General features: G+C 41.4%; 1 protein-coding gene across 10 annotated transcripts in view; it reads right to left on the bottom strand.

Annotated features, from left to right (window-relative positions):
* nkain4 (sodium/potassium transporting ATPase interacting 4) overlaps positions 1-17,461 on the bottom strand; it is an 85,149-nt gene that overhangs the window by 3,661 nt on the left and 64,027 nt on the right. For all 10 annotated transcript variants that reach the window (XM_053317146.1, XM_053317144.1, XM_053317149.1 and 7 more), the window contains 2 exons: positions 16,000-16,200; positions 7,505-7,565 (listed from right to left, as the gene is read on the bottom strand). In XM_053317146.1, the coding sequence (XP_053173121.1) occupies positions 7,505-7,565; positions 16,000-16,200 (262 nt within the window). The remainder of the gene's footprint in view (positions 1-7,504; positions 7,566-15,999; positions 16,201-17,461) is intronic.

Raw genomic sequence — 17,461 nt, 5'->3', positions numbered from 1 at the left:
CCAGGTACACACACACACACACACACACACACACACACACACACACACACACACACACACACACACACACACACACACACACACACACACACACACACACACACACACACACACACACACACACACACAAAGACCTCATCCCTGCTCTTTTCTGTACCAGTGATTTTCTCATTATAAGCAGGTGGGAATCCATTCCCTGCAATGATAAACTGTGCTGAGGAATACAGTGAGATGATAATGATGGTTGCCGCTTTTAGACACACGAGCAGCTCAGGGGGATGGCAATGCTGGTCTGTCAGTCTATCCGTCAGTTTGGTCCCCAATGAAATATCATGACAACATGCATACTGTAGATTTACATGAAATTTCACACAGATGTTCTCCAGAGGATGAATCTTAATGATTTTGGTGATCTCATGAGTTTTCATCTAGTGCTACAAACAAGTCATATTTTCCACTTGTGAGACATCAGAGAGTCCAGTTCATGACAGGATCTATTGAAAACTAAAAGACAAATTCTGTCACATATGTCATAATTAGCATAGGGAGATCTCTGCGTATCCACCATGTTACAGTAAATCTGAAGGCTGGTTAACAGGTGCCTCTAAATACCACTACCCACACACTATATGAGATATAAGAACAGATTATGATGCACTCCACGTTGTTGGGACTTGCTGAGGCAATCTGTTCTTTAAGCATTCTCTGTAAACAGCAAACAACACTTTGAAAATGAATGTGAAAAGCTGAAGTGGTCTCAAAAGATGATTTCACTTTTCTAGTGTTCTGGTATTTCAGAGTGGATGGCAAATCTGAAAACACCAGTTAGGATGGAACATTTTCAGCATGAAACAGTGCATTTAATTTGTCTTCTCTAATATGGATGATGTCCTTGGAAACAGAAGTTGAACTGCATGTGACTCTTTAACAGTAAAAAGGGGCTAGTTCAGTTTTTTTCCAGGCAGAGGAATCAAGCTGGTTTTCACTTGTGTGGACACACGCAAGAAAATGAAAGGTATGTAGGTCAACAGTTAAGGCATCTATGCGGTGCCCCTAAACAAGCAGGGAGTAATGTAAGATGATTATGGTTCAGCTCAAGTGGAAAATGGTTGAAATCAGGGGACCAGGACTGAACCAGAGACAATTTACAATGCAGTGCTGCATCTACACGTCTGTGTGGATGTGTGTATTTGTCTCTGTGTGTGTGAGGGGTTGGCAACCTGACAGTGGAATGAAACACAGGCACTGAGATAAAGGGAAAAAGACCAGGAGGGAGCGACACGGTTGGGAGAGAATAAAGGAGTCTAGTGTGCGGACGATTGAGAAAAACAAGGAGAGACAAAGACAGACAGGAGATAAAGGGCAGATAGACAGTTCAAGATTTCAGAACCTGTCTGTTAAGCTGGAAGAGATGAGATAGGAGACTGAGTTTTGGTCTCTCTCTCACTGTCTGTCTCTTACACGCACACACACACACACACACACACACACACACACACACACACACAAAGACAAACACATGAACAATATTTTGGGGGGGCTCCTTGTGGTTAGCTCAGTTCTGCTATACCACATCTCTCTCTTCATCTTCTCTCCTGGATTCATTTCAGAAGTGCAGGCGCCAAAAGTGTTTGATCGAAATATTAATCGAAATATATATATACATATATGTATATATAATTACAAATCTCTAATTCATCATATGATGTCCAGTGCTGACCTTTTTCTGTAAATAATTGTGATATTCAGTCATTCACTGACTCGTTCACTAATTCATTAATTTGTGGTTTTACATAATGTCACCAAACTCCATGTTAGAATAATAATGACATAGGTGTAACTTATCCCGCCAGCAGAAATGCAACATCAGTATTAGGAGAGTGAGGGAGATTTCAGTCAAAGAGGTCTTATCAGGAATCATCAGATAGAATCACCTGTGTGGATGGACTATTGGTACAAATACAATGATGTAAAAGTCAAACTGTCATTAGAACAGTTTATTATTTTGTGCGCTAGTAATCAGAAGATTCTATATGATATATTTGAATAGAAAATCGATCGAAAATCTCTCATAATCAAATAATATTTTATAGACTTAATAACAAACAAAACAATGACGTTAGAGGATATTTTTGCTGTGTAATTTATTTGTTATTTTTTCACACCAGACATTTTGACTTGAGTTTTAAGGAGGAATAATCTGTGCTGTGCTGTGATGTCAAAAATAAGCATTGACTGACATTTGAAGAAAAACGTTCTGTCACAGTCAAAATTATGCTGAATTATGTTATATCTCATTTTTCTAGAAGCTGGTTACACAGTTGAGAGCTGCTATTCTTCCTCTGGACATTGAGGTTGGTCGATTCAAAAATATTCCAACAGATTGTGTGAGCTGTGTAATTTGAGTGAAGTGGAAAATGAGTCCCATTTTCTGTTATACTGCACCAATTATAATGACTTAGGAGAGTTACTGTTCTATGAAATTGCTCGACAAAACGCTGAAATGTTGTGTAGTTCAGATGAAGAAAAACTGGAATGGCTGTTTGATGTGTTTAAACTTGAATTTATCTTAAAAGCCTTGAAAATTAGGTTATTGATGATCTGAAAAATGCTTCAGCTGTTTAGTTTCTCTCTGTGTTGTTTGACAATGCTACACTCTGCTTCTGTCTTGTTTGAATTTATGTTGTGTTGTAAGCCTAGGCAGGCTGAGCATGCTTTTATATGTATGACACAATAATAAAATTCATTCATTCATTAATCATGAACAGTTTGACAGAGAGTCAACATGCATAATACCAGAACCAGGAAACTGAAGCAGGTAAATAGATCCATTGTTAATTTTATTATTTATATCTGTGCTCAAAATGCTGTATGTGAAAGATTCAAGATTCAATTCAAGATTCAATATTTAATTGCCATGTCGACATAGTCGATTGGAATTTGTTTCAGTGGGTCTCACAAATACACCAACATTCACTCTCAGCATTCCACCTCAAAAAAATCCTAACTACGCGTCACGGCATCGCGGACATAGAAAAACAGTACTAAGGCACCTGCTGAGGGAAAGCAGCAGCAGCTGAATGAAGTGCATAATGCATGTTAAAGTGCACAATGCAATAAACAATAATAATTTAAATCATATATAAAACTATTGGCTATTACAAAGTCGTACAGCTTGGGGGTACGTGCTTTTATGCTTCTCAGTCTTTTATGAGAGGGGAGAAAGTCCAGTAGGCAGTTAGCTGGGTGGGAGGGGTCCCTTAAAATCTTTAGGCCTCTTTTCTGCAACCTGGCCTTGTAGATTTCTGAGAGCAATGGAACCTTACACCCAGTGATTTTTGATGCGGTGCGCACCACCTTGTTCAGCTGCTTCTCCTCCTCTACAGTCAAAAGAATATTCTCTAGTGAGCTTTCTTTAAAATCATACAAGTATTGTCCTTCCATTTCAAGGTGGACATGATGGTCCTCCCAGAAACTTAAAGCTGTGTACCCACTACACTTTTTGTTGATAGTCAAGGGTGGGTGGTACTCATGTTTAGTACGAAAGTCCACAACCATTTCCTTGTTTTTACCAACATTGAGTTCCAGATTGTTTGCACTGCACCAGTCTAGCAGAGATGAGATATGGTTTCTGTACTCTGATTCCTCATTTGTGGTAATTAAACCCACTACTGTAGTGTAATCAGCGAATTTGATCAATTTAACTGATTGATGATGTGAGATACAGTCATTAGTGTACAGTGAGAACAGGAGACGGGACAGAACGCACCCCTGGGGGCCCCAGTGCTGACAGTCAGGGGTTTTGATGTTTTGTTGTTGCACTTAACGACCTGCACTCTCCCTGTTAAAAAATCCAATATCCACCGGCACAATGACTGATCAACACCCATATGAAGGAGCTTATCATGAAGTCTAGATGGTAGAATCGTATGAAAAGCTGAACTGTAATCAATAAAAAGAACTCTTGCATAGTTACCAGGACCCTCTATTGCAGAATAGAATGTAAACACAGAGAAACAGCATCATCAACAGACCTGTTAGCGCGGTATGAAAACTGATATGGTTCTAGAGAGATACTGGACAGATGGTTACAAACCAAGCGTTCAAATATTTTCATTGTGACAGATGTTAAAGCCACAGGTCTATAATCATTCAGACAGCTTGGATTGGGTTTCTTAGGCACAGGTACAATCACAGGTGTTCGCAATCTTTGAACGTGTACTTGTTTGATATCATTTTAATGAATGTTATGAGGTGAAAACACAGTGTGACGTCTTTCATTATTTCACCTTTTTACACAACCTGAGGATCACCTGTCACCCACCCATCATCCACCCAGCTACCTGTCCATTCCTCCAGTTTCTCTGCCTGCTGTGGTGGATTTTCTGGGGATGTGACTCAGCACAGAGCAGCATAATTAGCAGACATGCTAAAGCAAGCTTATCCCGGCGCTAGGCAGCTAACTCCATGACCTACTTTACAAAGAGGATTTTCCCCACCACTCACTCTAACGATGTGTCTGCTCACCAGCGATAACTCTGTAACAAATTCACACACAAACACCTACACTCCAACAGCGACACAGTGCTAAATATTCACCACACACACAAGCACTGGCAGTGTATAGAAACATACATGTACAAAATGACAGAGGAAGGGATGAAGTCACATCAAAAGGGATATCACACACACACACACACACACACACACACACACACACACACACACACACACAGTATCAGTTAAAAAGCCTGAAAGCCATGTCAAACCCTGAGCTGATGGTACATGATGCTTGTTATTCTGTCCATTGCTTCTTGCGTGCGCACGACATTTGTGTATCATTCTGCTATTCTTTATGCAAGTCTGAGCACTCAAATCTAACTCATCCCTCTCCCCAGAGAGTGAGAGAGTGCTCAGCGTGAGAGGAATTCCTGTCTTATCTCCTTATTCGCGAAAAGCTCATCTTGTCTGGTGTTGTTTGTTCCTGCATATTACCCTGTCTCCTTTTCCCCCCTCTTCAGCTTGCTCCTGACAAACACCTCCCACTGCTCCCCTCACGTACTCCTCTTCCTGTCTTTCCCCACTCTCTCTCTGTCTCCCCCAAGGACTCTTCCTACCTTTCTTCTCTTTGCAAGGTGCAATCAACTGTGGAAGTTATTGACCAGCAAAGCACTTAATGAGGCTGATACAACGAGTGACCAGAGACCTCTAACTTTTCACAAGCACACCTCATTAAAGCCCAGAAGCAAGAAGAGATGGGAAAAGAGAGAGAGAGAAGGAGAGAGCCAAGATTTCATGAAACACAGTAAAATTGGATTCTGATATGTGATTATTCCATTTACCTGTGAAGAGGCCAGGAACGGGGAAAAGAAGCATATGAGGGAGAAGTAAAGAGAAGGAAAAGTTCTGAGTAGGAGGAGAGATGCTGAGGCAGCCAGGGAGCTCAATGCAGAAACTTCCTTTAATCTACACATCAAATGAGAGGAGCAAAAAACGAGAGCAGCAAAGTGCCTTGTCTGGTTTTTGTGTTTGTGTGTGTGTGTGTGTGTGTGTGTGTGTGTGTGTGTGTGTGTGTCTGCGCCTGTGTCTGCATAAAAAAAAAAGAAGTGTGAATGTGTGTGTGTGCGCATGCAGGCAAAGGGCTGATTACAATAACAAAGAGCGAGTAGTTGGAAGCGATGTAGCAGCGTTTTACCCTGGCACAGCCCGGATCAGAGAAATACTAGAACATAATTAAAACCAATAAAAATCACACCATGTTCCGTTTTGACCCCAAGATTTATTTTTTTCTCCCCCTTATTCCTTATTGCTTTCTTGTTATTTTTATCTTGTTTTGTGGTGAAAGGATGACTACCCGCTATGATTTTAAACAAACACAATCTGCACCAATTATCCAGGCACGGAGTGAATGGAGCAAAAATAAAAGGGAAAAAAAAGAAGTTTTTTTTCTTTTTGACTCTCCTGCTGAAATGGTATTGCCCTCCAGGGATTACTTAGGGGTGACTGGTGATTAAGTGGTACTGCCCAGAGCTGGGGGGGAAATCGTCTGGGTGGTGATGCTAACCACTCACAGCCAGTGAATCTCTGGTATGTGACCACCGAAGAAGTGCTTGGACTTTTGTGCCACTGGTCTACATGAAAACACAAAGAAACCACATCAGAATTCCCCTGAATTACAAGAGACTGCTGTTTAAGATGCAATTAGTGCCTGTAGTGCTTTGTTCATTACGTTGTTTTAAAATCTAATTAGACTTTGGGTATCTCACAAAAGCGTCTGACATGATTACAGCCAGAATCCATATGCTTCATAATTAGTATTCTAACAAGCGTATGTGCATAAATACATGCTGTATACCAGAGAAACTCCATAAAGTCTCAGCTAATCCTCACAAAGAGAGCTTGTCCATTCAGCCATTACAGATCTAGCACCCAGGCCTCTCTCCATTTAGTTTACAAGCATTAGCTAAAATTCACAAGGTACATTCTCATGCATGTGGACATCACTAATCAGATATTTATGACTCCCATGGACCCTAGATGTCAAATATTTCCTTCCCTCTGATTGGCTAACCTCCAGAAGGACCTCTGACCTGCTGCCTATGAGGTCACAGCAGCTGGGACACTTATCACGTGTCCGTGTCCGTGTCTGGTTTCTCCGTTTTCTCTTATGACTCATTTCATGACCCCCCGCTGTCTTTTCCCACACCTTTTTTTCAGAGTGCTTTATGCATGACAGAAAAAGATGCTAGCACTTGTCCTCATCTAACACCGTGTAAGAGGTTTACACATGCCAACATACACTGACACAGACAGGAGCTAGAATAACAAGATGGCACACAGTGAGGAGCCACTTCAAAAGGAAGGACGGACATGTTTGACAAGCTGCAAGATAGACAGACATGACCAGGGAAGGTGTGTGCGTGTGCGTGTGTGTGTGTGTGTTTGGGAACAAGAGAGTGGGGGAGGTGCGATCCTGGCTCATAAAAACACCCACCCCACCCAGGAAACAGACAGCTGGAACGACAAACAAGGGGCACATGGAGAGAAGAAAGTGAGAAAAGTGAAAGCCAGAGTACATTAAAGGAGGCGAATAACAGGTTTACAACAACAGCGAGGACCACACAGAACGATGAGGAGGAGAGACGAGGCGACTAGGGTACATGTGAAAGAGCGAGAGAAAGGGAAGAAATGGGCTGAAGGAGGTGTGCAGAGGGAGCACATGGCTTTCTTTGGTTGTGAAGGGAGAGAGAGAGATCCCAGCTGGCGTGGGGGAGGAGAGAGGAGGGAGACAGGGAGACCAGAAGTGGTGAAAATGTAGGGTGGGATAGTGAAGAGAGGGAAATAAAGAAAGATGTGGCCCTGTTCTCCTCAACTCCCGTGTTTTCCATCTCATCTGTATGAGTGGGTCTGGGTGTGATTCATTCATTGTTGAATGGCTCTGTTTCAAGAGTGACTGTGTGTCCGTGTGTGTGTTTGTGTGTAGATGTGAGGTGAGGCGACTCACAGCTGTCCTCCTCCTCAGTGATAGCGCTGACAACATAACAGGCGTACACGAAGCCCAGGAGCTGTGAACACACAAGCAAACAAGAGAGGTTAGACTACACAGAGCTGACAGTGTGCAGTTTATACATAGTATGTATGTCAATACAGAACATTTAGAAAAGAGTGAGTTTTGTGGGGACACAGCCTCTATTTAAGAGATGATGGCTTTGTATTGTCAGGGGACCCATCAGTGGGTGGATAATGCAAGATTGTGCAACGAACATTGCAAGAGCTGAAACAATTTGTGATTAATTGAGCAAACAATTAATTTAAAATTAAAATAAGTCTTAGTTATGTCTTTATAATGAAAATAGATCAAATGATGATGTGTGAACCTGCAGAGGATTATCACCCGGCTCTGCAGCTCCCCTCAGCTCTAAAGAGCTTTACAACATCTTTTATAGCATTGTTTTCTTTAGTGCATTGGCTCAGTCTCACTCTCTTTAGCATCATTTTTGGTCACAGGAGGCGGGAAACCCAACTAAAAAAATCCCACAGTACACTATCTTTCCAGCACTGAACGGCAAACAGACAAGTTAGTGACAAACTAGTGAACATAGTGGAGAATTAAGTCACAAGAGAGGCAGATATTTCACCCAGGAGCAGGCAGAGACCCAAAAAAGGAGAGTGAGTGTTACATTTATCAGGTGAGCTTGATACTGAAGCCCATGTGCATTGCATCCAACAACCACTAGATGCTCCAACTGACTCTTCAAATAAAGTCAGCTTCTCTCTTAAAAGTCAATAATTATTTTATATAAAAAATGGGCCTTCTCATAATTTGCTGGTGGTCATTTTGGAAATTAGTGCTCCTTTAATAAGATTTGACTTTTAGTAGCTTTGATGTCTGTCCTGTGAGTGTTGATTGGCAGCTGTGATTAATAGTTTGCTCATCTGATGCTCTGCCCAGGTCCAGGACTCACACTGAGTCAGCATTAAGTTAAATGTTACTTGATTATGATAACTGCCCTGTTAGCACAATTTAGTCAGTTCACTGCTGATGAAGTGGCCAGGAAAAAAACAAACAGTTATTACAGGTTTTAACACCACCATATTTAAGCTGCTGATAGCAAACTATAAATAATATCAAGCCAATCATGTTCTAACCCACATTAATATTTGTGTGTGCAACTGCTGGAGTTGACAGGGCTTGTAGTGTGTACATATAGTAGCTTGTACGCACAAACACAGCAGAGCGAGCACACGGGTGACTCTGACAGACGTGCAGGAAAACACACAGTGCTGAGAATAGCCTGTGGAACTGGCAGATGGCTGTCATCGACTCAGAAACAGACCCAGTGAGAGACAGGGACTGAGCCACAGTCTCTCCCCACCCAGCCATCCATCCATCATTTGGCACTCTGCCATGCCAATTAAAACAGCGTCGGGCACGTTGCCCTCCATGCATGCTGGATACACAAACACAGAACCCAAGGGGGAAATGACTGTGTGCCATGGTGGCTATTTATATAACATTCACTCAACCTATAACTTAGCTTAGTTGATACAATTATACAAGATACAAAGAGGATGTGCAGTTTGGAGGTTTTACATCTTTATCAGTTAGGTTTTATTTCGTTTTTCATTTGTACAATATATTTGGCCTTTAGTGAAGTTCATGCAGATGTAGATTAAATGTTTTATTTATGAATGAAACACAGGTGTGGAGTCTAGTAGAAAAGGTAATGGGTCTGTCTCTGTGTGGGCTAGATAAGATACACAACTCTTCTCTGTGCTTCTCTCTCACTCAGCTTTTTTTCTTTAGTATCTAATTCCTGGTCTCACCCCATCTATTACAGTGGTGGTGAAATGGAGGTGAATTAGCATATGTATAAAGCCAGTGTCAAACACAAGATGGTGCTAACAGCAGGGGGGCACACCCTGTATTTTAATTGAACTGTATGGGTGTGTGTGTCCGTGTGTGTTTTTCCTTTAAATGTGTGCACCGAGCGCATGCATGTGTGAGTTAATATCTATGCATGAATGCACGTTTGTTTCATTTTTATGACAGGTGGAGATTACTGCTGTGGTCTGGGATTGACTCAAATGTAGTTCAGCTAACATATCACAGCAGAGGAGGCTTGAGGCCGAGGTAAAAGCAACGATTTGACAAATTAAAGGGAAAAAAAACAACACACAATGTCTTAGAGAGCTGTTGAACCATTACCAGCTGCTCTCTGGTTCAGTGCTCCTTGGCAAAGATTCTCCAAGCCTGTGGAATGTAACAGTAGGGATGAAACACCACTCTTCCTAATGATATTCTCTCATTTGCTGCCTGCTATCAGAAATATAACTCTCTGGCTTCCTCTTGTATTAGCATTCAGTGGTGCTCATGATCATTGTTGTGTACCTCAGGCTCTGATATGGAGGGGGGAATTGCAAGCTTATGGACAGCCTGTATCCATAGGCCCCTGGATTGTATTTCATTGTCTCGCTGGTACCTGAAGCAACACGCCCAGAATAATGCAGCCTCTTACATTTGTTTTGTTTTTTGGTCTGAAAACCCAGTAAGTGACCAGTAAAGCATTCTACAGAAGCATTTAAATCCTTATGATGCATTTAATGAGGTTTTTCTGTAATTGGTCACCTGTTTGTAACATGTGAGTGTGTGTGTGTGCACACATGTGACAGAGAGAAAAAGAGTGTAGCTCTTCTACAAGTATTTTCATCAAAGAAATGTAGTCAGCGAAAACACAAACATGTGGAGGTGATGATGACAGAAACAATATGAAATTGGATTTTGATCTAAAAACGTGCTATCACCTCAGGGATAAAAACCACACAGTACAACTGACACACTGTAGCTACTTTTAGCTGCAACGCACACTTAAAAACAGCGAAGAGACAATCCAAAACACCAGAGATTTCAAACTGAATACCTTTACTGAATATACATCAAAGCTTGGGATTGTTGCTGTACAGACTAACTATAGATAAGGACTATGAGTAATATGCATACTCATATCTGCCGATCATGGGCTGATCTTAAATCACTTTGACTGGTAGTTTTCTTTTCTAAGGCTTTGGTACATTACGTGTGATGTACAGGAAGCTAATAAGATCAGAGAATTGACTACTAGTGGCACTTTGCTGGAGGCATTGCTGTCCTCAACCAATATAGGTCAGTGTCCTAAATAACAACTGACAATTCCACTTATATCTCCTTACATATTAAAAGGGCTTAAATCATGCTCATAGAATCCCTGACTCTCTGACACACGCAAACGCACGCACGCACACACGCACACACACACACACGCACACACACACACACACCTCAGCTTCTTCTCTGACTCCCCCTGGCACTTCTGGAGTTCAGGGGTCATTTTAGAAATATATGTCGTATTAATTACGCTCATAAAGCTGACGCCTGTCCCCTGATAATTGAAATCTGTCTATGAAGACGTGCCCCACTAAAGACAGATAATTTGCCTGCCAATCTTTTTTTTCGTTGCGCTCTGCATTTATTAGTGATTTTGTGTCCTTAAATATATTGCTGTTCGGACACAAAGTGAGACCTCCACTGCAGGTTGTTGGTCAGTTATCAGAATCATAACAACTGACAGAAGAAAGCACAAAGGCACAAAAAGTTTAGTGCTGGAAGTGGGAAAAAACATCAAAAGCAAAGCTGTCCTCCAGCAGGCCTTCATTTACTATTTACTATGTTGCAGAGGAAATTAAAGGATGTATTTATGATAGTGCTGCATTATCTGTGTTTCTCCTCTCAGATAATGAGGGTGAAAAGAAGTTCAAGGCTCAGGCATTTGTCTGTGTGCGTGTGTGAGAAGGCTGCCAGCTGCTGAGATAGAACAAAAAAAGGTTACTTTTATTTGCATAGGCTAATGAAGGTCTGGTTTATACTGAATGTACCACTCCAAAAAGATGCATCACTACTACTGGCAATAGACACTCACTTATAAACATCAGTCCACTGGGTGTGACTCAGTAATTCTGGACAACTATGTTTGGATTGCCAAAACACAAAAAAAATGGAATAACACACTCACTGGTTACAGGTTCTCAAATGTGAGTATTTGCTGCTGCTCTCTTTTTTATCTCATTGTAAATTAAACATCTTTTGGTTTTGGACAGATGGTCTGACAAAATAATCAATTTGAATATGCCATCTTGGGCTCTGAGAAAATTTTTAATGAGCAATTTTGACACAATTAATCAATCACTTGAAAACATTATTGACAGATTAATTGATTATGATGATAAAAATAATTAGTTGCAACCTTATATCCGTCTGTTTTTTAGTATTCTGCTGCCGACTGGTCTGTGCATGAGTGTGTGAAACGATAGATATCTGAGTCCATCTACAAGCTAACTAACACAGTATCGATTGTGGCTCAGTGTCAGGAATGAAACTCACTAAGTGTGCTATAATGAAGGGAATTCGTAGGTAAAATATATCACAAGAGGAAGAGGGAACAGCACGAGAGAGAGGGGTGCAGATGTCTTGTAGGTTAATACACAGGACATTCTGCCTGACAATAAGGCTCAGGCTTTTCTGCACAAAATAAGATGTGTGTGTGTGTTTGTGTGGAGACAGCTGCATGTTTAATGACAAAAAATGATGAGATAGGGACTGCTGAGACCTCACCCACCTGTTTTTTCTTTTCTACCAGGCCCCTCTCCAAATGTACACACACTCACACACACACACACACACACACACACACATACACACAGCATTGCTGATTTGCATCTTCCACATCAAATAATTGCAAAAGGGACGGCGTGCTAATGTACTAAAATACAACACATGGACACAAGAGGCTGCCTATGCAGGATAAAAGCTGCATAAAGAAATAAAACACAGCTTGTTCTTCACATGCAGCCACATATGGAACATTTTGGATAGTGTCTGACTGAGAAGAAGGGAGAGAAATGGTACTCTCTGGACCAAGAAACAAATGGACAGGCAGGTAAATAAAAAGACCACAACACACTCAACAAGCAAAAAGAAAAACAAGCATGCAGCAAAAGAAGGTTTACTGCTTTAATGTTGCTTGTTTTTCACTTCCAAGTCCTCCTGTGTTCCCACTCCTTCTCGCCTACTCTCAGAAGTTTAAAAAGAACCAAATATTAGAGTAAAATTATTCTGAAGAAAATCCATTTCCCCGCAAAACAGATTAACAATTAAAGCTCTTGGCAGAGACAGCCTTTGAAGTACAATGGTGGGCAGTCGTGTTTTTATGATGTACTGCGAGTAGCCTGACATAATATTCAGTGGCCAGCTGGAGACTAATTCTCTTCTCTGGTCTTGAGGTTTTTCTCTTCTTCCTCCATGTTTTTGGCAGCAGCCAACAGACCTAATAACTGCTCACTACTGCATCATAAGTCTTTTAATCCTGGAGATCTTAATAATCCTTTGAGGCAGATGCTGTAAAACTCTGCTCACAATGCAGTGTCAGCACTGACACATTACAGAGGGGCTTTATGCTATTATTACACTACACAATGCATGGCCATTTACTAATTCTGGACAAATTACTAGCCTTCAAATACAAGCACATCAAAGATCTATCTAGCCGGCTCCCCATGCAGCACACGCAAAAATAAAATAAAAAACATATTCACCCCAGTGGTGATGGTTGTTCAGCATGAGAGTTTGAAAACACAACACAGACTAATGGACTTATCAAAGAGAGCACGCTGACCTTAGTTGGATGAGGGGGTGAGTGGGTGGGTCATGCTGTTTTCATGCTGAACTGAGTGAACCTGGAAAATCCACAAAACACATGCCCTGCCCGATAGGCAAGCACAGCCTCGAGCAATCATCACAGGGGTCTGCCTGCAGTAGGCCTGCTCAGGGGAGCCCTCTAATCAACCATTGTTTCATCCCCCTACACTACCCTGGCCCCTGGCGATGAACAAGTCACACTTTATCGCAGGCGAGTGACTGACATGACAGAGCCATCTAAGCTCCAGAGAAAAAGAGAGATGGAGTGGAAGTGACAGTGAAAAGTGAGTGTGGAAGGCAGGGGGAGAGAGAAAACTGCATTGTCATTTTAGTCATTTTAGTTGGTGGGAATATGATCGACATGAAGGTCAAACTGTGTGAGATCTGGGCAGGAAAAGGAGACAGGAAGACAGAGTTGAGGGATTGTGATGGCGGAAAAATAGATGAAAAAAGAGGAAATAAGCGTGGAATGACGCAAACTGCTGCTGTTCTTCCCATTATCAGCTTCCACACAAAAATCCCAATGCTGGTTCCCAGGGAATAGAGAGGCAATTGAAGAAAGCATTGCCTGTGGCAGCAATAACCTCTGCTAAATGATATGATATCTGTGTGTGAGCCTGTGTGTGTGTGTGTGTGTGTGTGCGTGTGTGTGTATGAGAGAGTGAGAGCATTTTTCTTTGACTGTTTTATTAAAAGCTCACCAGCCCTGACATCTCTTTTTACTTCCTTTATCGTGGAAGAGTTGTGTCTACTGATGTAAACTGAATATCACATCTTGCACATTTTTTTCCCTTCTCTCTCATACCTTTCTTTCTAACTACCCTCCATCTCACCGGAGCGGTTTTCTCAGACTCAGACTGTTTTATTTAACAGTCAAGGCGGCACGCAGGAGCAAAAGAAAAGAGAATGATGGGAGGATTATAGAAAGGGAGAAAAAAAAATGTGTGGATTTTTCACACATAATGCCAAACTGTCATTATGATAGTAGCAAAAAACCAACTATTCAATAGCAACATGTACTGTTGGATGGGTGGTTGGGTTTCAGTGAAGGCAACAAAGAAGATAAAGAAGGGCAGATGGAGCAAAACACTCTCAGTGATAAATGAATAATGTGTTATCCCAGTTTGAAAAGGTTGCCTCCACTTCAAGCTCACCCTGTAAACTGCAAAGTTACTTTTTGGCTGAATGTAGCCTGCGGTGGCAATAAACAACAGCACAGTGCTGAATCTACCAAAATTACAGCTTCACTTCTGATTCATGATGAATCTGAGCAGATAGATGACAGTGATGCCTCCATTACTCGGCCAATGGATCCACATTTTTCATCTTAATGAAACATGCTCCTTGGAGCCCAAACTAAATATTTAATGGCCTCTCACTGCGACCTTGAAAACCCCCATTACAAAGACAAAGGGACACCCCACTTTCTTCTTTTTCTTTTTATTCATTCCTTTAACTCTTCCCTCAATACTCTCTCTGTCTGTCTGGCCCTCTCCCTCTCTTCCACTCGGGGAAAAAAAAGGATGACAGGAGTGGATATCTCAATGGACTTTACTTTCCAAACCAAGTGATCTGCTTTTAGCTTGAGTGGAAGCAAGCATTCAGGGAAAATTATGCCATTTGTTACATGTCTAGACTAGAGCAGTTCTCTCAGAGATGCTGTTGATTCGGATGCCTTGTAAAAATGCAGGCAAATGGGTGTTACCATTTAAAATGGAGGAGTAGAAGACCAGCCTTAGCGTGGAATAAACCAGTTCAGTCTCGACAGTGAAAAGGCTAATGAGGTTCAGTGTGAGACTGGGGGCTGTAATGTGAGTTCAGCCATTTTATTACCTTTCTCCACGGGGGTGATGGGATGAATGGTACAATCCAGTGCTTCATGATGAATCTGAGCAGGGTGGCTCAGATTCAAGGTGGCACCCCTGGGTGTCACTCCTAGATTTCTACTGTGTAGTTAACTGCTTTGACAGTGCAATCCCTGGTGGAAATTAGTCCAAGATTAGATTGTAAGAATGGAAAACCAACAGGACTCCGAATCCCACTGATGCACTATAGTTCATGGCTGATGAAGCAGTTGTATATTATTAGCTCTCTTTCTCGGTCACACAGTGCCACCATTAAGTACACTCCACATGTATTTACGTGTCAATGAGTGTGAGTAATAGGTGTAAGTATTTATGTGTGCATTGCAATAGAGTCAAAGTGTGTGGAAGTGAATACTGTTGTGTGTAAATGTGTGTAATGTGCATGTCTGAACCCTACTACTTGCTGAGTGAATGCTGGCAAATAAGATAGTCCTGGCCACGGTCCAATATGAGGTTAGTCAGTCATACATGAGTGTGTGCAAATGTGCATACTGGCAGAATGTGTGTTTCTGCTGTATTCATACAGAGCTGTATAAAGAAGACAATAACAGTCCTTCCAGTGTTTTAGTAACCTGTTAGCAGCTGGCAGGTCTGAGTCTCAGCCAGACAAAACAACAGATCAATGTTTCATTCAGAGACCGGGTTAGAGGAAGGGTGGTCACAATAGACAAAATAACAGCCCGCTGTGGAAGTATATTGAGAAAAGTGCTTGAAGGGAAACAAAAACATCACCTTCCTTTCTGTCATGTTCACCTTTCCCACACATGAATCTTGCAGTAAGTGAGGCTGCTGCTGGGCTTAAGGGTGTAATATGTAAGTTCCTGTGACATGTCAACACATGTATGTCTGCACATGAGTTTGGCAATGTTAGAGTCATGTGTGCATTTGCTAACTTATACTCACAGCAACAAGAATCTGTGTGCCGCTGTGCATGACCTCGATGTACTGGTACTCCATGAGGCAGCCCATGACTGTGATGTAGGAGTGGCTCTCTGTGGTGTGAACCCTTGGAGCTTGTGGCACCTCTCTCCTCACACAGCCCGGCCCATGTTCGCTCCACCAGGAGTGATGGGCTGAGATGTTAAATGTCAGCAGGTCGCTGTCCTGAAATAACAAAAAAACCCCATATTAACTTGGATTGTAGCCATTACTTACACTGGAGTATTTATTCTTCATGAAACCAAAGATAGATCACAGGTCAGTACGTGGAAGCTTATCTCTAGACACTTTTAGTAGATACAATTATGGCTCTTTTTCTTTTGCTCAAAGGGTTGGTTCATCCAAATGACAAAAACACATAATCTTACTTACTCAAATCTCAAATCAGCTGTGTAGATAGCTTTGCATTTGATTTTATTGTCCAAATGGAATGGAAATTATGTTTGTGAAACACAAAGCACTGAAAAATGACAATTTAACAGCAATGTGTCTTTCCAGAGACAAAATCCTGTTTCTCAGGATAATCCACAGACTTCACAGTCAGGCCTCAACAGTTTTCTTTCAAATGACTTTTTCAGTGGCACAAAATCAGCAAATAGCCTCTACGAAAAACAGTTCACAATGTGTTGTATAATTTATTTACTGAATTTTTAAATGTAGTTTGGTCATTGCTGTGAGTGCTACAAAATATTTTCCATTCAGATTCATTGTATTATAGTAGGACAAATAAACAAACCAAAACTACATGATGGATAGATACTCCTAAGAAAATACAGTTTTTCATCATTTGGGCGAACTAACCTTTTCATATTTTTAACTGACTTGTTTTTGAGTTTGTTGTTTCTGAAGAAAGTTTCTCAACTTCTTAAGCTGTACAAGAACACATACTATTAGTGCCAGGATTTGATAGACTTAACTGTTTTACAACCAGATGACGTCCAAATCTGCATACCGCAATATAAACCCACACATACTGTACAGACGCACAGAAGCTCACACCAATCAATACCCCAATTCAACAATCTAACCCTGCATCTGCCCCTGAGTGACAAGACATGCATTATTAACAGAGTCAAGTGCTGTCAGGATACATCTCCTATCCCATCAACCCCCACTGGCACATACATGTACATATCAACAACAAACACACACACACACACACACACACACACACACACACACACACACACACACGTACTTTCAACAACAGATCTGTGCAGTCAGTATAAAGAAACTACAACAGGACTCATGTATATGTATATTATTCATTTCTCTTCTTTTTGACCACTCATCATAACCCTCTACCTCTTGTTTTTATTCTGTCATTCTCCTCACACACAGGCACAAAAACAAGGGCTGCTGAAGGTCAATAGGTAGGATTGTGAAGACTAATGACTTGACAGATGCCATGAGATCACTGAGCCTG

The sequence above is a fragment of the Scomber japonicus genome, chromosome 4 (assembly GCF_027409825.1).
Source record: "Scomber japonicus isolate fScoJap1 chromosome 4, fScoJap1.pri, whole genome shotgun sequence".
Classification (NCBI taxonomy): domain Eukaryota; kingdom Metazoa; phylum Chordata; class Actinopteri; order Scombriformes; family Scombridae; genus Scomber; species Scomber japonicus.
This window is presented reverse-complemented; position numbering and strand designations above follow the sequence as displayed.